The sequence below is a fragment of the Capra hircus genome, chromosome 3 (genome assembly GCF_001704415.2).
Source record: "Capra hircus breed San Clemente chromosome 3, ASM170441v1, whole genome shotgun sequence".
NCBI lineage: Eukaryota > Metazoa > Chordata > Mammalia > Artiodactyla > Bovidae > Capra > Capra hircus.
Window position 1 is genome coordinate 110544734 of NC_030810.1, and position 17639 is coordinate 110562372.

Here is a 17639-nt window from a genome sequence, read left to right on the forward strand (position 1 = left end):
TACAATGGAGCAAAGACAATCTCTTTAACAAGTGGTGCTGGGAAAACTGGTCAACCACTTGTAAAAGAATGAAACTAGATCACTTTCTAACACCACACACAAAAATAAACTCAAAATGGATTAAAGATCTAAAGTAAGATCAGAAACTATAAAACTCCTAGAGGAGAATGTAGGCAAAACACTCTCCGACATAAATCACAGCAGGATCCTCTATGATCCACCTCCCAGAATTCTGGAAATAAAAGCAAAAATAAACAAATGGGATCTAATTAAAATTAAAAGCTTCAGCACAACAAAGGAAAATATAAGCAAGGTGAAAAGACAGCCTTCTGAATGGGAGAAAATAATAGCAAATGAAGCAACTGACAAACAACTAATCTCAAAAATATACAAGCAACTTATGCAGCTCAATTCCAGAAAAATAAACGACCCAATCAAAAAATGGGCCAAAGAACTAAATAGACATTTCTCCAAAGAAGACATATGGATGGCTAACAAACACATGAAAAGATGCTCAACATCACTCATTATTAGAGAAATGCAAATCAAAACCACAATGAGGTACCACTTCACACCAGTCAGAATGGCTGCGATCCAAAAATCTGCAAGCAATAAATGCTGGAGAGGGTGTGGAGAAAAGGGAACCCTCCTACACTGTTGGTGGGAATGCAAACTAGTACAGCCACTATGGAGAACAGTGTGGAGATTCCTTAAAAAATTGCAAATAGAACTACCTTATGACCCAGCAATCCCACTGCTGGGCATACACACCGAGGAAACCAGAATTGAAAGAGACACATGTACCCCAATGTTCATCGCAGCACTGTTTATAATAGCCAGGACATGGAAACAACCTAGATGTCCATCAGCAGATGAATGGATAAGAAAGCTGTGGTACATATACACAATGGAGTATTACTCAGCTGTTAAAAAGAATTCATTTGAATCAGTTCTGATGAGATGGATGAAACTGGAGCCGATTATACAGAGTGAAGTAAGCCAGAAAGAAAAACACCAATACAGTATACTAACACATATATATGGAATTTAGAAAGATGGCAATGACGACCCTGTATGCAAGACAGGAAAAATGACACAGATGTGTATAACGGAGTTTTGGACTCAGAGGGAGAGGGAGAGGGTGGGATGATTTGGGAGAATGGCATTGTAACATGTATACTATCATGTAAGAATTGAATCGCCAGTCTATGTCTGACGCAGGATACAGCATGCTTGGGGCTGGTGCATGGGGATGACCCAGAGAGATGTTGTGGGGAGGGAGGTGGGAGGGGGGTTCATGTTTGGGAATGCATGTAAGAATTAAAGATTTTAAATAAAATTAAAAGAAAAAAAAAGCCTTGAACAAAATTCATAGGAAAGGAAATACTGATGGATGGCTAAATAAAAAAAGTTGTCCAATCTCCTTGGGAATCAGATAATAGCAACGTAAAATTACAAAATACATCACATATCTGCCAGTCAAAAATGAGTCTGACAAAGGCAAGTGCCGGCCAGGGTGACAAGCAAGGAAACTTTTATACAATGCTGGGTGGGATGTGCAAATTGCTAAAACCACTCTTTCACATTAGTGAGCAAACGTGAAGATAAGCATGTTCTATGACCCAGCAATTCTGCTTGAGGGAAATGCCCTAGAGCAATGTATGTGCATAGGAACCAGAGTACATATAAGAATGTTTAAGAGAACACTGTTCCTAACAGCCACAACCTAGAAATCGCCCAACTAGCGGTCTAGCATAGAACTGATAAACTGTGCTATATTCATATAACAGTATTATACAACAATGAAAACAAGTAAATTAGAGCTATAACATGGATGAATCTTACAAACAGTATATTGAGCAAAACAAGCAAAATATGAAATAATATATTCAGCATGATTTAATTAATATGAAGTTCAAAAGCAGGCAAAATTAAATCATTATTTTATTGATAAAATAATGGTGGTAAAATTGCAAAGAAAAGCAAGGAAGAAATTATCATAAAAGTCAGAATAACGTTTTCTTTGTGTGGTGAAGAGAGAGGGTTGTGATCAATAGGGACCACATGGCAAAGGGAAACGTTCTATTTCTTAACTTGGGTGGCAGTTACACAGATGTTCATTATATAACTGTTTGCTATTTCATATATTTATAATATGTATAATTTTCTATATTTGTGTCATATTTCACACAATTTTAAAAGAGCTGAAAAAAGAATGCTCTGATGCCTCCAGCACATATATGCCAAACAATGCTTCTCCATAAAGACAGTTCAAAGAGGACTTCAGTATGTCTCTTGAGACAGGATAGTGATTTTAAGAAGCCACTTTCTCCCATTCTGTATTTTCAGATAATTAACTTACCCAGTGGTGACAGCATATTTGATGTGGTTGCTTGTGGTATAGATAAATACCCCACTCTCATCCCAGGCCCCACTCTTGACACGAATGTTCTCATGAATGTTACATAGAGCCTCCAGTTTGCGGTTACAGATCACAATGGCTGTAAGAGGCATAGGACATGAGTGCTCTGCTGGACAGGGTGAGTGAAGCAGACTGGCAGGGATGGGGAGGGAGGGGCTGGTCTCTAAATCAGGGTGGATATAATGAAGACTTACCATGTTTGGCCAGTAGTGCTACATGGGACATGTCTGCTGACCAGATAACGTATTTCACCTTGGAAATCTTCACAGATGCCAGAGTCCTGGGATAGAGAGAAGGGCAAATATGAGTGGGCCTGATTCCCCTGTTCCAGGTTATGACTTTCCTCCTTTTCATCTCCAAATTAATGTAAATCCTAATTTCTTCTTTTTTTTTTTAGCATTTAATTAATTTTTTAACACCGAAAACATTTTGTACTGGCGTATAGCTGATTAACAGTGTTGTGGCAGTTTCAAGTGAATAGCAAAGGGACTCAGCCGTAGATACATATGTATCCATTCTCCCCCTAATTTCTTAATACTAAATAAGCATTTTTGTATTACAGTTCGGTGACAAGTATTTTGGCTTATACTGTACACTTCCACCTTCCTCAACTCCATGACCCTCATTTCCATGTGTTATTCGGAACTTGTGTATGTCTATTTTCACCACTGCACCATAAGCTCCTTTAAGTATAGGAACTATGCCATTCATTCCTGTGATCCTATTATTCTAAGTCCCAAGAGCTATCTTTGTTCAGATAAATGCTCTGAAAACAAATTAACAAGCCCTTTGTAACGCTTGTGTGTGTGTGTACAGGATGGAGGGTGATCACAGAGGGAAAAAAGTGATGAGAAAGAGCCTTGGAATTATAGCACAAAAACTGGCCAAGCCACAAGTCAAACTTACTTGGGGAAAAAAGCTCCCACTAAAGATTTCCATTCTCCCCCACTATAAACCTGTCTGCATAGGGATATCTGACATGTTACCGCTTCTGCTGTACATCAAAGAGCGTGATGGATTCTGCATCTCGAAGCAGGAGGTTGCCTGTGCCAGCATAAAAAATCTCATCGCAGTTAGGCACCTGTACCTTTTTGGTGATCTCATTCTTTAGATTCTTGATCAGAAGCTGAAATGAATACGAAAGGCAGGGTTAAGAGGAATACATGTAAGATGATGACAGGTGACAATGTCCCTTAGCAATTATTCCTCAGCTTTGATAAACCTTTTTTTTTTTTTCCCTGGCTGTCCAGGTCAATCACCACTATATGTAGACCACTCTAGCTAAGATCCTCTTGATAGGGTCTTAATAGCCTTTTTTCTTTCTTCAATTGAAATATCCTATGAAGTCTAACTAAAATCTGAATTCCTTAATCAACCAGAGAGAGAACGGAGCACTTGTGGGGCTTAAATTTTTGTTAAATATTTTCTCAAGAGAGCTTTGCTTAACATTTTTAGAATCCCTTACATTTTAAATACCAGTGGATGTAGTAGGATAAGGCAGAGGATCTACTCCTTATCCAGCTTGCCTATTGGGGGCGGGGTGCGGGGTGGGGGTCAGGCCCAAGCTGCATGGCTTGCAGGATCTTAGTTCTCTGACCAGGGACTGAACTCTGGCCCCGGCAGTAAAAGCACTAAGTCCTAACCACTGGACCGCCAGGGACTTCCCAGCTCATCTATTTCAAATTTGATGTTTTTTTGGCCCCTGTGTAATCAGGAGTGAGCTTTGCTTGGTTCTTAAGCCCAGAGCCACAGTGGTCCTCCATCCAATCAAATCACTTTTAAGGCCTTTTTTCCCCAAGGGGTATGGGGTAGAACTAAGGAGAAAGAGGGCTTCCCTGGTGGCTCAGACGGTAAAGAATCTGCCTGCAGTACAGAAGACCTGGCTTCAATCCCTGGGTCAGGAAGATCCCCTGGAGAAGGGAAAGGTTACCTACTCCTACCTCTTCTTGCCTGGAGAATCCCATGGACAGAGATGCCTGGCAGGCTGCAATCCGTGGGGTCACAACAGGGACTAACACTTTGTTGTGTCTGTGGGGACACAACTAAGGGACTAACACTTTCACCTTTTTTTAGGAGAAAGAAGCTAATACACAAGGAAAACAGCTACCCAAGGGAGAATAAGAGAAAAATCATGCATTTATTTTGCAATACAGAGGTCACTGCCACTACACTTCCCAAATTAATTTCCCTTTTTAGTCTTAACTCACCGAATGCATCCGATCTAGGACAGCAAACCGATTTCGAGCAACCCAAACAGCTGTCAGGCCTGAGGATCGTTTCCCTTCAGGAGCTAAGAAGAACAAAACCAAAGGGCAGGAGCATGTGGTAAGCCACTGGCAGGTGACACAGTCAGGTGCCATGAAGCTGCCAGTCTTGCTGGCTGCCATGTTGGCTTTGCCAGTTCAGCTGCTTCCTAACTAATTCAGCCATAACCTGAGGCTATTGTCAGGGACTTTTCCCCACCAGTCCCCTCCAAACTCCAACCTCTACCCCTGCCAAGCCTCTTTTCTCTAGGCCAAGTGATTTGAGCCAACACCATATACTGGCAGAGAAGGACCACCCATCTTGGGAGACAGCACACTCCATCAAGCTAACGAGCAGGGCCTCTCTGGCCAAGCTGTGGCACAAAGCAAGCAGCCTGTGAGTATCTTGGACCTCCTGTCTCAACAAGCTAGAGGAGAGATACAGCTCTCTCTCCAGGACCCAGCTGCTCTGCTGCTTTTAACATGCAAATACAGACCTCCTAGTAGAGCAGGGTGGGGCACAGAGTTCCTAACTAAATCCAGGCAGCTCTATGCTGGGCAGAATTTTGCACCAAGTTGTTGCTCCATTAATGTCAATCAATCATTCTTAATACCAGGAAGAAAGTTACAAAATGCTTCTCAGTTTCCAAGTATTTCACTGACTAATTAGAATTCTAAATAGGCACTCCACCCCCTGGGAAACTTCAAAGGGGATACACAGAAGGATGCACTAAATACTCTATCAGTATCAGCAGGACACTGGACAATACCCACTGGCCAGCCTTGCCAGGCCACCCCTTGACAACCAGAGGTCTCAGGCAATTTTAACAAAATTAATTATTATCACAACCAAAAGCCCCATTTTCCAGGGGCTGGAGAACCACATTATTCAAGCTTTTGCTCTTTCTCTTCCTCTATGCTCCCTATCATTGGACTGTATCTTCATTCCTTTATTATCATCTCCCTCATAAAATGGAAAGGAGAAAATAAAAGTGGTTATAAGAGAAAGCAAAAATATTTTAGACTCTATTAACTGTAAACAGATGGGGAAGGGAAGCAAGGGGATGGATAAGCAGGGACCAAATAAAAATTGGTCAGAAACGGCTCAACTGATTAATTTATAAGGGAGAATTTTCATTTATGGATACCAAAGACATATAGGTTTTCTCTCTTCTCATCATGACCACACTTACAGAACAGTGATCATATTAGCAGCAAAAATGACAGAGGAGCACCCACAATAGGGCAGAACTAGCAAAATATCTCTCAGACTTTGTTGATAGGGTCTGGACTATCATGGAAGTATGCTGTTAAGAGTAGGGACCTGGGGCGCAAGCCTCTGACCTACAAATCCATGGAGGAAGTACACTAAAGAAAGCATAGTGAGGCTCAAATCTACTCTGAGAATGTTCTGTCAGCAAGTGCTAATGGTAAGGACATTAGCAAGGGATGGTGGTGATGGAAGAGGCAGGCAGGGTCTCAGCTGGATCCTGGGCTCCCTGGTGGGGTGTGGGGCTGTTAACAGCCTCATCGTTTTGACATGCAAAAGGAAGCAAATCGGATCTGGATATGGATGGGAGGGCATAAATCCCTAGTCCCAGGATGAGACATTGCAAGATTGGAACCACATTTTTAAATAAATGAAACTACCAGGGTGAAAGTCATATCAGCTGACAATAAACTAGGATAACATGCTGTGCTGAAAGAGAAAATGGAGAGTGTCTAATAACCAAATTATAAAATATATATATCTAGCTGGAGTAATGAAATGGAGGAGGAACATGAATATTTCACACCGTGGTCGCCTCCGATGCAATTGGCAGCAGCACCTGCCAACAGGCATGAGTGATGTGGCCATGGCCTGGGGATGGAATGAAAAACTTGAAGAGAAGAGACGATGTGGGTGAGGAGAGCTAGGAGCAGAGCTGGGTACACAAAGAGATGCCTACCATCAGGATTCTGGGAGTCAGCATCCTTGGGGATGGTATACAAGTCATAGGTACTATTTTCTAAATTGCTGGCTCTCTGTAGAGGAATGGGAGAAATTAAATTGTTAGTAGGAGTCCCCAGGATACCAGTTTACTCTGACACAGAAAACAGTATCATTACACAGACAGCAATCTGAAACTGTACTCTTCACACCCTTCACTCAGAGGACATTTGGATGCTTCTACAGCTAAAAATTATAGGGCGCATTGCCAGAGAACTCAGCATTCACATAAGTTTTGTTGCTGTTGTTGGAGTCGCTAAGTCATGTCCAACTCTTCGCAACTTTTCCTTTTATCTTCCAAAGACACAGATAGTTTCTGAATGAAAGCAAGGACTGCTCTCTATTCCACAAATTAACAGATTAAGAGACCAATATTCCAATGGCCCACCTGAGTAAACTCATCAACTTAAAGTCTGTTTGAAGGGAAAAAAAGACATTAAAGAAAATTGCCAGGAGGAAAATATGGGACAGTTACATATTGAAAAAGGACTGGGATCAGAAACTAGAAGTCCTATTGGGAAAAAGAAGTTTTCATTCTTCTGATTTGGCAACCAGGGCACTAAAATTAGAATGTTGTTTCTTTTTAAAAAAAATTGTATGGCAAGAAATGAGGCCCCAAGATAACAATAATGAAAGGAATGCGTCTCAAAATCCGCTCTACTATTTTCACCCAAATAGAGAGATCAAGATAAGCATCTCCTTTGCATAGGATATAGCCCCAAACATACTTTCAAATTACTTTTGGTGATTTGGGTGATTCAACTTCATGCTCCATTAAGTTTAGAAGTTGTCAACCTTATGACAGATGTAAGTACACAAACCCTGAACATGAGAACTGAGGTCTACCTGGTTTGAGCCTTTGTTTACTATTTCAGCGCTCTCAAAATGACCATTAAATAGATTCTAAGAAGCCATCAGAGATCCTCTAAGGGCATGAGAAACAGACCTATGGGAAATGAGGAAATGCTAGGAGGTTTACTTACTGTACAGAGTAGGACTGCATTTTCTGCTGGATTGTACGACATACTGAACACTGGAAACTTGGAACCACTAGAGATATGTATACCAAGAAAAAAGAAATTTAGGAAAGAGATATAATGAAAACAGGAAAAAGGGCATTACTCCTATACTTCCTTCTTATCTAATCTTTACACATATACTTATCACTTTTATAATCAAGAATAAAAAATTAATGAATAATGCATCCATTTCTTCCTTCCTTTAAGACTTAGGGACTCCCCTCTTTCAGCTTTGAGTGAAGTGTTTTTAAAAAGCTCACCTAGTACAAGTCTACTTATTCAGCAGAAGGTATGTTGAGCACTCACTGTAGTGAGTGGGACTGGTTCTTCCTGGGTACAAATTCCTACACATAATTGCAGTGGACACCACAGAGTAACATGATGTGATTTGCTCTGGGCTAGTTTCTCCTGTCCCTTGGAATATTAACATAAACCCATCTTTTTATTGTAGTAATGCTGGAGGGTGACTGTCAAACCCTTATGCCAAAGCTTGCTACCATGAATGTTTCAGCATGCTAATACAGCTGGCTTTCCAAGAGGATAGCTCCTTTTCCCAGGCACCCCAGAGGTTATCATATCTTCAGAGTTAAGAGTTTCCAGAGACATATATTCTGGTTTAGAGTTGTGTGCATTTTGCCAAAAAGCAAAGAAAGAGTTATAGAAAAGAAATGCCAAATAAAGGCAAACAGGTCTGTCACCAAGTTGGGCTACTCTCAACCAGGAAACTTTCTCCAGTTTTCAAGACACCTGCCCAACTGGCTGTATGATTTCCTTTCCTCAGGATCTCTAACATTCTTAACAGGGGCGCTCCCATTTGTCTCATGACCTTGCCCAACATGCCCCTGGGGATTCTATCTGTGACAGGAGATGAGATCCCAAATGTTGTTAAAAGAACAAGCGTCCAGTTTGTAGGTACTGTATCATGGTAACAGATGAGACAATTTGGAGGGAAGAATTAAGTCTAATTTACCTCCGCAACTGCATCACAGCTACATCTTTGGAGCTGTTGAAATCCAACTGACGTAAGAATCGGTCCTTGACATAATGGAGCATATTGCCATGAACAGCATAGGCTGGCCGTTCTCGTTCCAGTTTAAATACAATCATGCCACCATCATGGCCTGGGCCACAGGGAAAGGGAGGAAAGAATTAGCTGCAGGTAAGAAAGAAAACTGGAAACAGCAGATACATGAAGATAATGACTGTGTATATATGCTACAAACAAAGTTAAGACATTTAAATGCAATCCTTGTCTGAATTCCCACAATTCTTGGAATTTTTATTCAAGTGAACACCTGTAAATCCTTTCCCAATACTCACTCTATCATACTGGCACATTAGACAAGCCCTCCTTTGTGTTCTCCTAACAGCCTGTACAAACCTCCATCATAGCACTTATCTTGCACTGTAATTGTTTAGGTATATCACCCCCACTATATACTGAGCTCCCTGAAAGCATAAATTACAATAACTTCCATCATTCCCCAGTCACTATCATATAATGAACATAAAAGGTATGCACTGAACAAATGGATATTAGTTTAAAAAGACTTCCTCATTCTGTTTTTTAAAAACGTTTCACTTTTCTCTACCAGCATTATCCATCCTTCAGAAAAACTTTCAATCTTTGTCCTCCAAGTGTGCACTCCACACATAAACCAGATCATGTCACTTCCCTACCCAATACCTTCCAATGGCTTTCCATTCATTCAGGATAAAATCTTAAATTCTAGTGGCCTACAAGGCAAAGTCCATTCTGCATTACTGGCCACTCTGATGCTCCTCAACATGTTAAGCATCTCTCACATCACGGTCTCTGTATCTGCTGTTCCTATTGTCAGCGCATCTGTCATCCCCCTTCACTTTTCTGAAGCAGCAGTCCCCCACTCTCCCCTCTCTCTCCCACCTACTTTTGCTTAACTCCCCTTTAAAGCAGTTTTCACCACACAATGTTCCACATATTCATTGTTTTATGGGTCTACTTCCCTTCACTACAAATAAAAGTTCCATGGCCTCAGGCACAGCGCTCCCCAGGGACTGCCCCAGGCCCATTTCCAGCCCCAGCCACCCCAGCAAGACGGCTACCAGCCCACACTCCCCAGGGACTACGCCTGCCCACGTGCACTCCAGCTGCAGCCAGCCTGCCAAAGCCGCCAGGTGTGTTCTACACAGGAGATGCTCTCACACAAGGCCACTCTTTAAGACCAGGAAAGGTAGCTGTTTTGCTTAAATCCATAGAAACAAATGCCAAAAGTCATTCAAAATGAAGAGACAAGATGTTCCAAACAAAACAAACCCCAGAAAAAAACCCTAATGAAAGAGGTAAGTAATTTACCTGATAAAGAGTTCAAAGAAGCAATCATAATAACGCCCACCAAACTTGAAAGAAGAATGGAAGAACTCAGTGATAACTCCACAAAGAGTTAGAAAATATAAGAAAACCAATCAAAAGTGAAGACTACAATAACTGAAAAATTACGCTACAGGGAATCAACAAATTAGATGAAACAGAAGAACAGATATGCAATCTGTAAGACAGAATAGTGGAAATCAACCAATCGGAACAGCAAAAAAGATTTTTTTAAGTGAGGAGACTTAAGGGACTCCTGGGACAACATCGAACATACTAACTTTCGCATTATAGGATTCCCAAAGGAGAGAAAGGAACGGAAAATTTATTTGAATAATAATGACTGAAAACTTCCCTAACCTGTGGAAATAAATATCAAGGGCCAGGAAGTACAGAGATTCCCAAATAAGATGAACCCAAAGAGATCTTCACCATGATGTATTTTAATTAAAATGGCAAGAGTTAAAGACAGAATCTCAAAGGCTGCAAGAGAAAAACAATCACATACAAGAAAAATCCTGTAAGACTATCAGCTGATTTTACAGGCCAGAAAGGAATGGCACGATACATTTAAAGTGCTGAGAGGAAAAGACGTACTACTTATCCAGCAAAGCTATCATCCAGAATTGGAGAGTTTCTCAGACGAGCAAAACCTTAACAGAATTCACCACAACTAAAGCAGCCTTACAAGAAATGTTAAGGCCTCCTTTAAGTAGAAAAGGCCACAAGTAGAAATAAGAAAAATGAATGAAAAAACAAAATAAAAAATAAAATGTAACAATAAAATATAATAAAATTTTAAAAAATAAATGAACGAAAGGAAAAATCTCACTAGTGAAAGCAAACACATAGTGAAAGCAAACACATAGTAAAAGCAGTGGATCAACCACTTAAAAAGCTAATATGAAGGTTAAAGACAGGGAGAACAGCTGACCCTTAAACAATGTGGGTTTTAACTGCACTGGCTCACTTATATGCAGTTCTTTTGCACTAAATATGTATGATAATACTACATAATCCATGGTTGGTTGAATCTTCAAATATGGAACCACACATCCAGAGATTCAACTGTAAACTTATACACACGTTTTAGATTGCACAGATGGTCAGTGCCCCTAACTGCCACACTGTTAAAGGGTCAGGTGTAGTACAATCAACTATAGTAAACAGTTAAGGGAGGGACTTCCCTGTGTGGTCCAGTGGTTAAGAATCTGCCTTCCACTGCAGGGGATGTGGGTTCAATCCCTGGTCGGAGAGCTAAGATGCCACATGCAGGGTGTGAGATCTAAGCTCCCAAGCCACAAGTACTGAACCTGAATATCACAAGTAGAAAGAAGCCTGCACACTGCAATGAAAGATCCTGTGTGCTGCAACTAAGTCCCAACAAAACAATAAATAAATAAAAATTAAAAAAAAAATAGTTAAGGGATACACAAAACAAAAACATGACATCAAAAACAAGTGAGGTGTGTGTTAAAAATGGAGCGCTTTTGGAATCTCTTTGAACTTAAGTGACTATCAGCTTAAAACAGACATATATATATATATAGTTCAATATATACGAACCTTATGGTAACAACAAACAATGGATAGACAAAAAATAAAGAGAAACAAATCCACACATACTAACACTAAAGGAATCCATCAAACTGCAAGGGAAGAAACCAAGAGAACAAGACAGAAACAGGGAAGAACTACAAAAACCAGAAAAAAATGAACATAATGTCAATAAGCACATGCCACGCTGTGCTGTGCTAAGTCACTTCAGTCGTGTCTGACCCTTTGCGATCCTATGGCCTATAGCTCTCCAGTCTCCTCCTCTGTCCATGACATTCTCCAGGCAAGAGTACTAGAGTGGACTGCTATGCCCTCCTCCAATAAGCACATACTTATCAATAATTATTTTAAATGTAAATGGACTAAATGTGTCAACCAAAAGACTTAGGGTGGCTGAATGGATAAAAAAAAAATGAGATCTATATGCTGCCTACAAGAGATTCACTTCAGATTTAAAGACACACACAGACTGAAAGTGAAGGAATGGAAATGTAAAAGAAAAGAAAATTGGGACATTTCTCATATTAGACAAAATAGATTTCAAAACAAAGATCGTATCAAAAGACAAAGGGCATTACATAATGATAAAGGGGTCAATCCAACAAGAGGATATAATATTTGCAAACATTTAAGCACACAACACAGGAAAACCTAAATATATAAAGCAAACATTAATAGAAATAAAGGGAGAAACTGACATAAAGGGAGAAAGTGACAACACAGTAACAGTAAAGGACACTATATTCTACCAACATCAATGAACAGGTCATATACAGACAGAAAATCAATAGGGAAACCCTGATCTTATATGACACACTTCCAGACAGAATTAATAGAGAACATTCCATCCAAAAGCAACAGAACACATTCTTTTCCCTCTGGGAGTTGGTGATGGACAGGGAAGCCTGGCATGCTGCAGTCCATGGGGTTGCAGAGTTGGACACGACTGAGTGAACTGAACTGAACATTTTTTTCCAGTGCACACTGAACATTCTCCAGGACAGATCACAAGCTAGGCCACAAAACAAGGCTCAATACATTTAAGACTGAAATAATTTCAAGTGACTTATTCAACCACAAAAGTATGAACCTAGAAATCAACTACAAGAAGAAATCTAGATAAAACACAAACAGAGACTAAACTATAAGCTACAAACAACAAATGGGTCAACAAAAATAACAAAGAAGAAATAATAGCTGGAAATAATGAAAATGGAAACAAAATCTATACGACACAGCAAAAGCAGCTCTAAGAGGAAGTTCACAGTGAAACAGGTCTGTTCCCAAGAAAAGAAAAATCTCAAGCAATCTAAATATATTAAAAAACCCAGAAAATGAAGAATGAGCAAAGGTCAGTGAGTATGAAGAAGAAACGATAAAGATTAGAGCAGAAATAAATGAAATAGAGCCCAAAAGAAGGGAAAAAAATTAAGAATTGGCTCTCTGAAAGATAAAATCTACAAACCCTTAGCCAGACTCATCACAGAAAAAGAAAGCCCAAATAAAATTAGAAATGAAAGAGGAAAAATTACAACTGATACCACAGAAATGCAAAGGATTATAAGAGAATACCACAATGATATGCCAACAAATTAGACAACCTAGAAAAAAAAGGGTCATGTAGAAACAGAAAACCTGGATAGACCAAATGCTACTAACAAAATTGAATCAGTAACCCATAAACTCCCCAAAAACACAAGTCCAGGTCCAGATGGTTTCACTGGCAAATTCTACCAACACTGAGAGTTAACACCTATCCTTCTCAAATTATTCCAAAGACTGAAGTGGAAAGAACACTTCCTAACTCATTTAATGAATAAAACATTGCCTTGATACTAAAAGCTGACAAAGACCATACGAAGCCAAAAAAAGGCCAATATCCCTGATGAGCATAGACGCAAAAATCCTTAACAAAATATTAACAAACCAAATACAATACATTAAATTATTATAACTCAAAAAGTTCCATAAAGTAAGGGACATTGCTTTATACACTGCTGGAATACCCGCACCCAGACTAGGGCTGACACTCAGTATGCAGCTGCTAAATGAATGTGTAACACTCAGCTTCTAGCTCCTCAGTCTGAGAACCTCAAGTGTCCAGTATTAGTCTCTAAGTCTCCTAATCAAAAAAGAACTAAGGTACTAATCAAAGAGAATGGGCTTTAGGAGAATTCCCTGGCAGTCCAGTAGTTAGGACCCAGTGCTTTCACTGCCAAGGGCCCAGGTTCAATCCCTGGTCAGGAAACTAAGATTCCACAAGCCACATGGTGTGCCCCCCACCCACCCAAAAAAGAGAGAGAGAATGGGCTTCCTTATTAAATGAATTTTGGAGGAAAAAGAACACCAAAAGAACACTGTGCCAAGAAGATATAGGGGGGAAAAGAAGAAAAGCTTCAACCACATGGCTCTTAGACTTTTACTTTTCTTTGTCATCTTACTATATATTTATTGGAGACAAAGTTAATGGAGAATCACTCTCAAGTCTTAAAAACTGAACCAAAGGGAAAAAGAGAAGAAATGGCCCTTACCTGCTGCAAAGAGGTTAAGGTTAGGGTGGGCAGCTAAGACCCAGAAACGATCATGGTCCCTGCGGAATGTCTGAACTCCAGTCCTAGGAAAGCAAAAGGTATACAAAGAAAAATATTAATTTCCAAGAAAACTTCAGCCTATCACATACAAGAGTGGTAGACCAACACAATGATTAAAAAGTAAATCAAGTACAGTGAAGGGGCATATTTTAAATAAAGACAGTCACAAATTCTACCAAAGAACAGAAAGAGGACTTTAAACTGACACTATTATTTTGATATTAAGACTTCTCCGCTCATCATAATTTTCTACCATACTGTTTTCATTTAATATCCCTTATTTCTGTAGCTACAGAAGAAACTGCTTAAATACAAAGCAGAAAAAGAACACAAGCAGAAATTTCTATTTGATGGAAAATTTGTAAATGATGGCTAATCTCTGGGTCCCTTTGAAAGGTTGCTGTTGAATCACACAAAGACACCGGGATTTTTGGCCCCCGGAGGAGAAGAATTCAATCTGGGGCCAGAGACGAGGCTTGATCACTCAGAGCTTTTGTGTAATAAAGTTTTATTAAAGTATAAAGGAGATAGAGAGAGCTTTTGGCATAGGCATCAGAAGGGGGCAGAAAGAGTTACCCCCGTTAGTCTTCAGGTGGATGTTATATAGTCACTAGCAGCCTGTTAATAAAGGAAAGGAATGTCTTAAAACTCAGAATGGTACCAAGTCCCTCACTCATAAGATGCATTTTGGGATAATCTTGGCACCAAATGGTTCATCCTGGGCCATAAAATGATTAACTTGAATCTTGTAGAGGGACAGGTTACCACACAAATAGTTTCGTTTACATAGATTAGGGCAAGAATATCTGAGTATAACATACTGGTTTGTCAAGTAGGTTCTGAGCTATTAGGCAGGACTGACTTGAAGACAGAGTTTGGGGAACATTAGCATAGCTTAAGACAAACATTTCCATAAAAAATGAGTTGGCTATCTCAAGGTTTGAGAATAGTTAACTTCAGGTGAAACCAGGTGTCATTATGGCAACACAGTATTTTAAGAGAAACCTCCTTTTAAATTTGTATAGAGAAGGAAAAAAATATCACTAGTTTGTTTCCTCCTGCCGCTTAAGAGAAATAATAATGTCTGACACTTGAGGCTATTTCCTCCGTTTGGAGACCCCTGGCCTTCCTGCCTGTTACCCTATCACCTTCAAGTTTTCATAAAATATAATTTGATTTTTCTATATGCAGAGGATGGTAAGAAACAAAAATTCTTAATCTGATTTTTAAAAAGAACAGAGTAAAAGAGAGAAAGGAGCTTTCTCCTGGGTTTGGTCACACACCACTATAACCCCCTTACCGCTTAGACATGTCCCAGACTCGGATACTCTTGTCCTCAGAATTGCTGAGGATCAACTCTTGACGAGGGTGAAAGACAGCACAAGATACATTGTTGTAATGGCCTCGGCAGGTATCAACTTCCCATGCCTTTGATTCTGAAAGACAAAAAAGAACTAGGTCACCACAATTCCCTACTACTCTAAGTTTGGGATTTTGAATTATGACATCCTTTAACCAAATGCTAGATACTACAAAGTCTTAAGTAGTATCCCACTTCTTTCTAATAGGTCAATTTTCTTCATTTATGTCTCTAAGTACTTCTTTGTTTCATTCTGACCCGCCTCTCGACTATAGCACCTCTTTTCTGTCATTCTTCATCTTATTCTGCCGTCACTAGCTGCCGTTATAGAAGCTTCATATGGCAGGAAGTTTATCTGGTTCAGTCATCATTGTATCTTCAGAGCCTTGAACAATGGTTAGTACAAAGTAGGTACTCAATAAATAGCTGTTGAAAAAATGGAATTCTCATTTAAAATTACATTCATACTCCTCCAAATCAGGATACCATCAAATGAAAAAAAGGGAATAGAGCAACTGTCATGGTCCCAGGATAAGCATAACAACCTAAGGTTGAAAAATGGGTCACTAAATCCAGAACCCCTGACTTTTTCAGCTTGCCGGTCAGTAGCCAATATTTTAGGTATGATAACACTGTTACTTCACTCACCATTCATACGCCAGATCTTCACTTGACGGTCATCTGCCCCAGATACAATGAGTGGCATAGTAGGGTGAAATGCAGCCCAGTTAACTCCACGATCATGACCCTGTACCAAACAAAACGTGGTTTGCAAAACCAAAAAAAGTGATTCTTCATATCCATTACTCAAAGCAATGGGCCAATGGACCATGCTCATGGTCATAAAAGATGTCTCTGATTTTCACTCCATGTGAAAAAGACTCAAGGGACTGCTGCTGTAAGATTTGACCATGAGAGTCACTAACTACATCAATTTATCCAATATTATTCCCAAACTCTCATGGGAATTCCCAAAGCCTTTCTCCTCCAAATTCAGCTTCATTTGCATTTGGGATATACTGCCTTGCTTTGTTACTGGCCAATTGTATTGTATTTCTCCAACCAGCTATTAGCATCTCAAAAATAAAGACCAATTCTGTAACTTAATGAAGAAATTCTCAAAGTGCGGTCAAGAAACTCTATCCCCAAGAACTTTTTAGGAAACCCCAGCAATGTTAAAAATGATTTTCATAATAATACTAAAATGCTATTTACCCTTTTCACTCTTATTTTCCCATGCATATACAGTTTTACAGAGGTTACATGACATGTGATGATGTCACTGCTTTGATGGCTAATAGATTATATCCTTATATATCTCACATTTTTAGAAGTTCTTGGTTTCAATTTCAAATATGGTAAAAACTGACAAATATGCACATAAAAACTCTCTGGGGTCCTCAATAAGTTTTAAGAGTATAACAAGGTTCTCAGACCAAAAAGTTTAAGAACTGCTGATTTTAAGATATCTTTTATAAGATATCTTATAAACCTATTTATAAGTTTATAATCTGTATTGGAATCACAGATAAAGTAGTGTCAAATTAGCAGTATTTTTGAGGTACCATACTGTGGTGAAAAACACCTGGGTTTTGGAGTCAGACAGATACAAATTCAAAATTCAGTTCTTCAATTTACTAGACATGTGTGTGTTTGAGTGTGTGTGCGTGTGTGAGTGAATGTGTGTGTTAGTCACTCAGTTGTGTCTGACTCTGCAACCCCATGGACTGTAGCCTGCCAGGTTCCTCTGTCCATGGAATTCTTCAGACAAGAATACTTGAATGGGTTGCCATTTCCTTTTTCAAGACACATGTAGATTTTGGTAAATAACTTACTTTCTCTAAATCTCAAATTTTTCATCTACAAAAGGAAGTTAACAGTATCTCTACCAGCAGACAGTTGTAAAGATTACTTTAAAAAATCTAGTTTCTTTCTCTTATGCCTTTCTATTTTCCCACCATGCAAACAAGTTACTTACACATGGCTGGTTCTCAATAAGTTTGATTAACTATCCTCCCCTTTCCCAAGAGGCTTGACAATGGACTCTGCTTTGGGATGATGATGGAGCCTATGCCAGCTTTCTCCCTCTCTCCCCAGTGGGTTTAAA

The 17639-nt window shown here is 39.5% G+C and overlaps 1 protein-coding gene across 2 annotated transcripts in view; it reads right to left on the bottom strand.

The window, feature by feature from the left end:
- COPA (coatomer protein complex subunit alpha) overlaps positions 1 to 17639 on the bottom strand; it is a 50776-nt gene that overhangs the window by 15403 nt on the left and 17734 nt on the right. The window contains exons 8-17 of one of the 2 annotated variants that reach the window (XM_005677223.2): positions 16181 to 16280; positions 15473 to 15608; positions 14113 to 14195; positions 8645 to 8795; positions 7639 to 7705; positions 6615 to 6690; positions 4630 to 4712; positions 3409 to 3548; positions 2617 to 2702; positions 2363 to 2501 (exon numbers count right to left, since the gene is read on the bottom strand). In XM_005677223.2, coding sequence (XP_005677280.1) covers positions 2363 to 2501; positions 2617 to 2702; positions 3409 to 3548; positions 4630 to 4712; positions 6615 to 6690; positions 7639 to 7705; positions 8645 to 8795; positions 14113 to 14195; positions 15473 to 15608; positions 16181 to 16280 — 1061 coding nt within the window. Of the gene's footprint in view, positions 1 to 2362; positions 2529 to 2616; positions 2703 to 3408; positions 3549 to 4629; positions 4713 to 6614; positions 6691 to 7638; positions 7706 to 8644; positions 8796 to 14112; positions 14196 to 15472; positions 15609 to 16180; positions 16281 to 17639 lie in introns of both variants that reach the window. The other variant, XM_005677222.2, reaches the window with a different exon arrangement.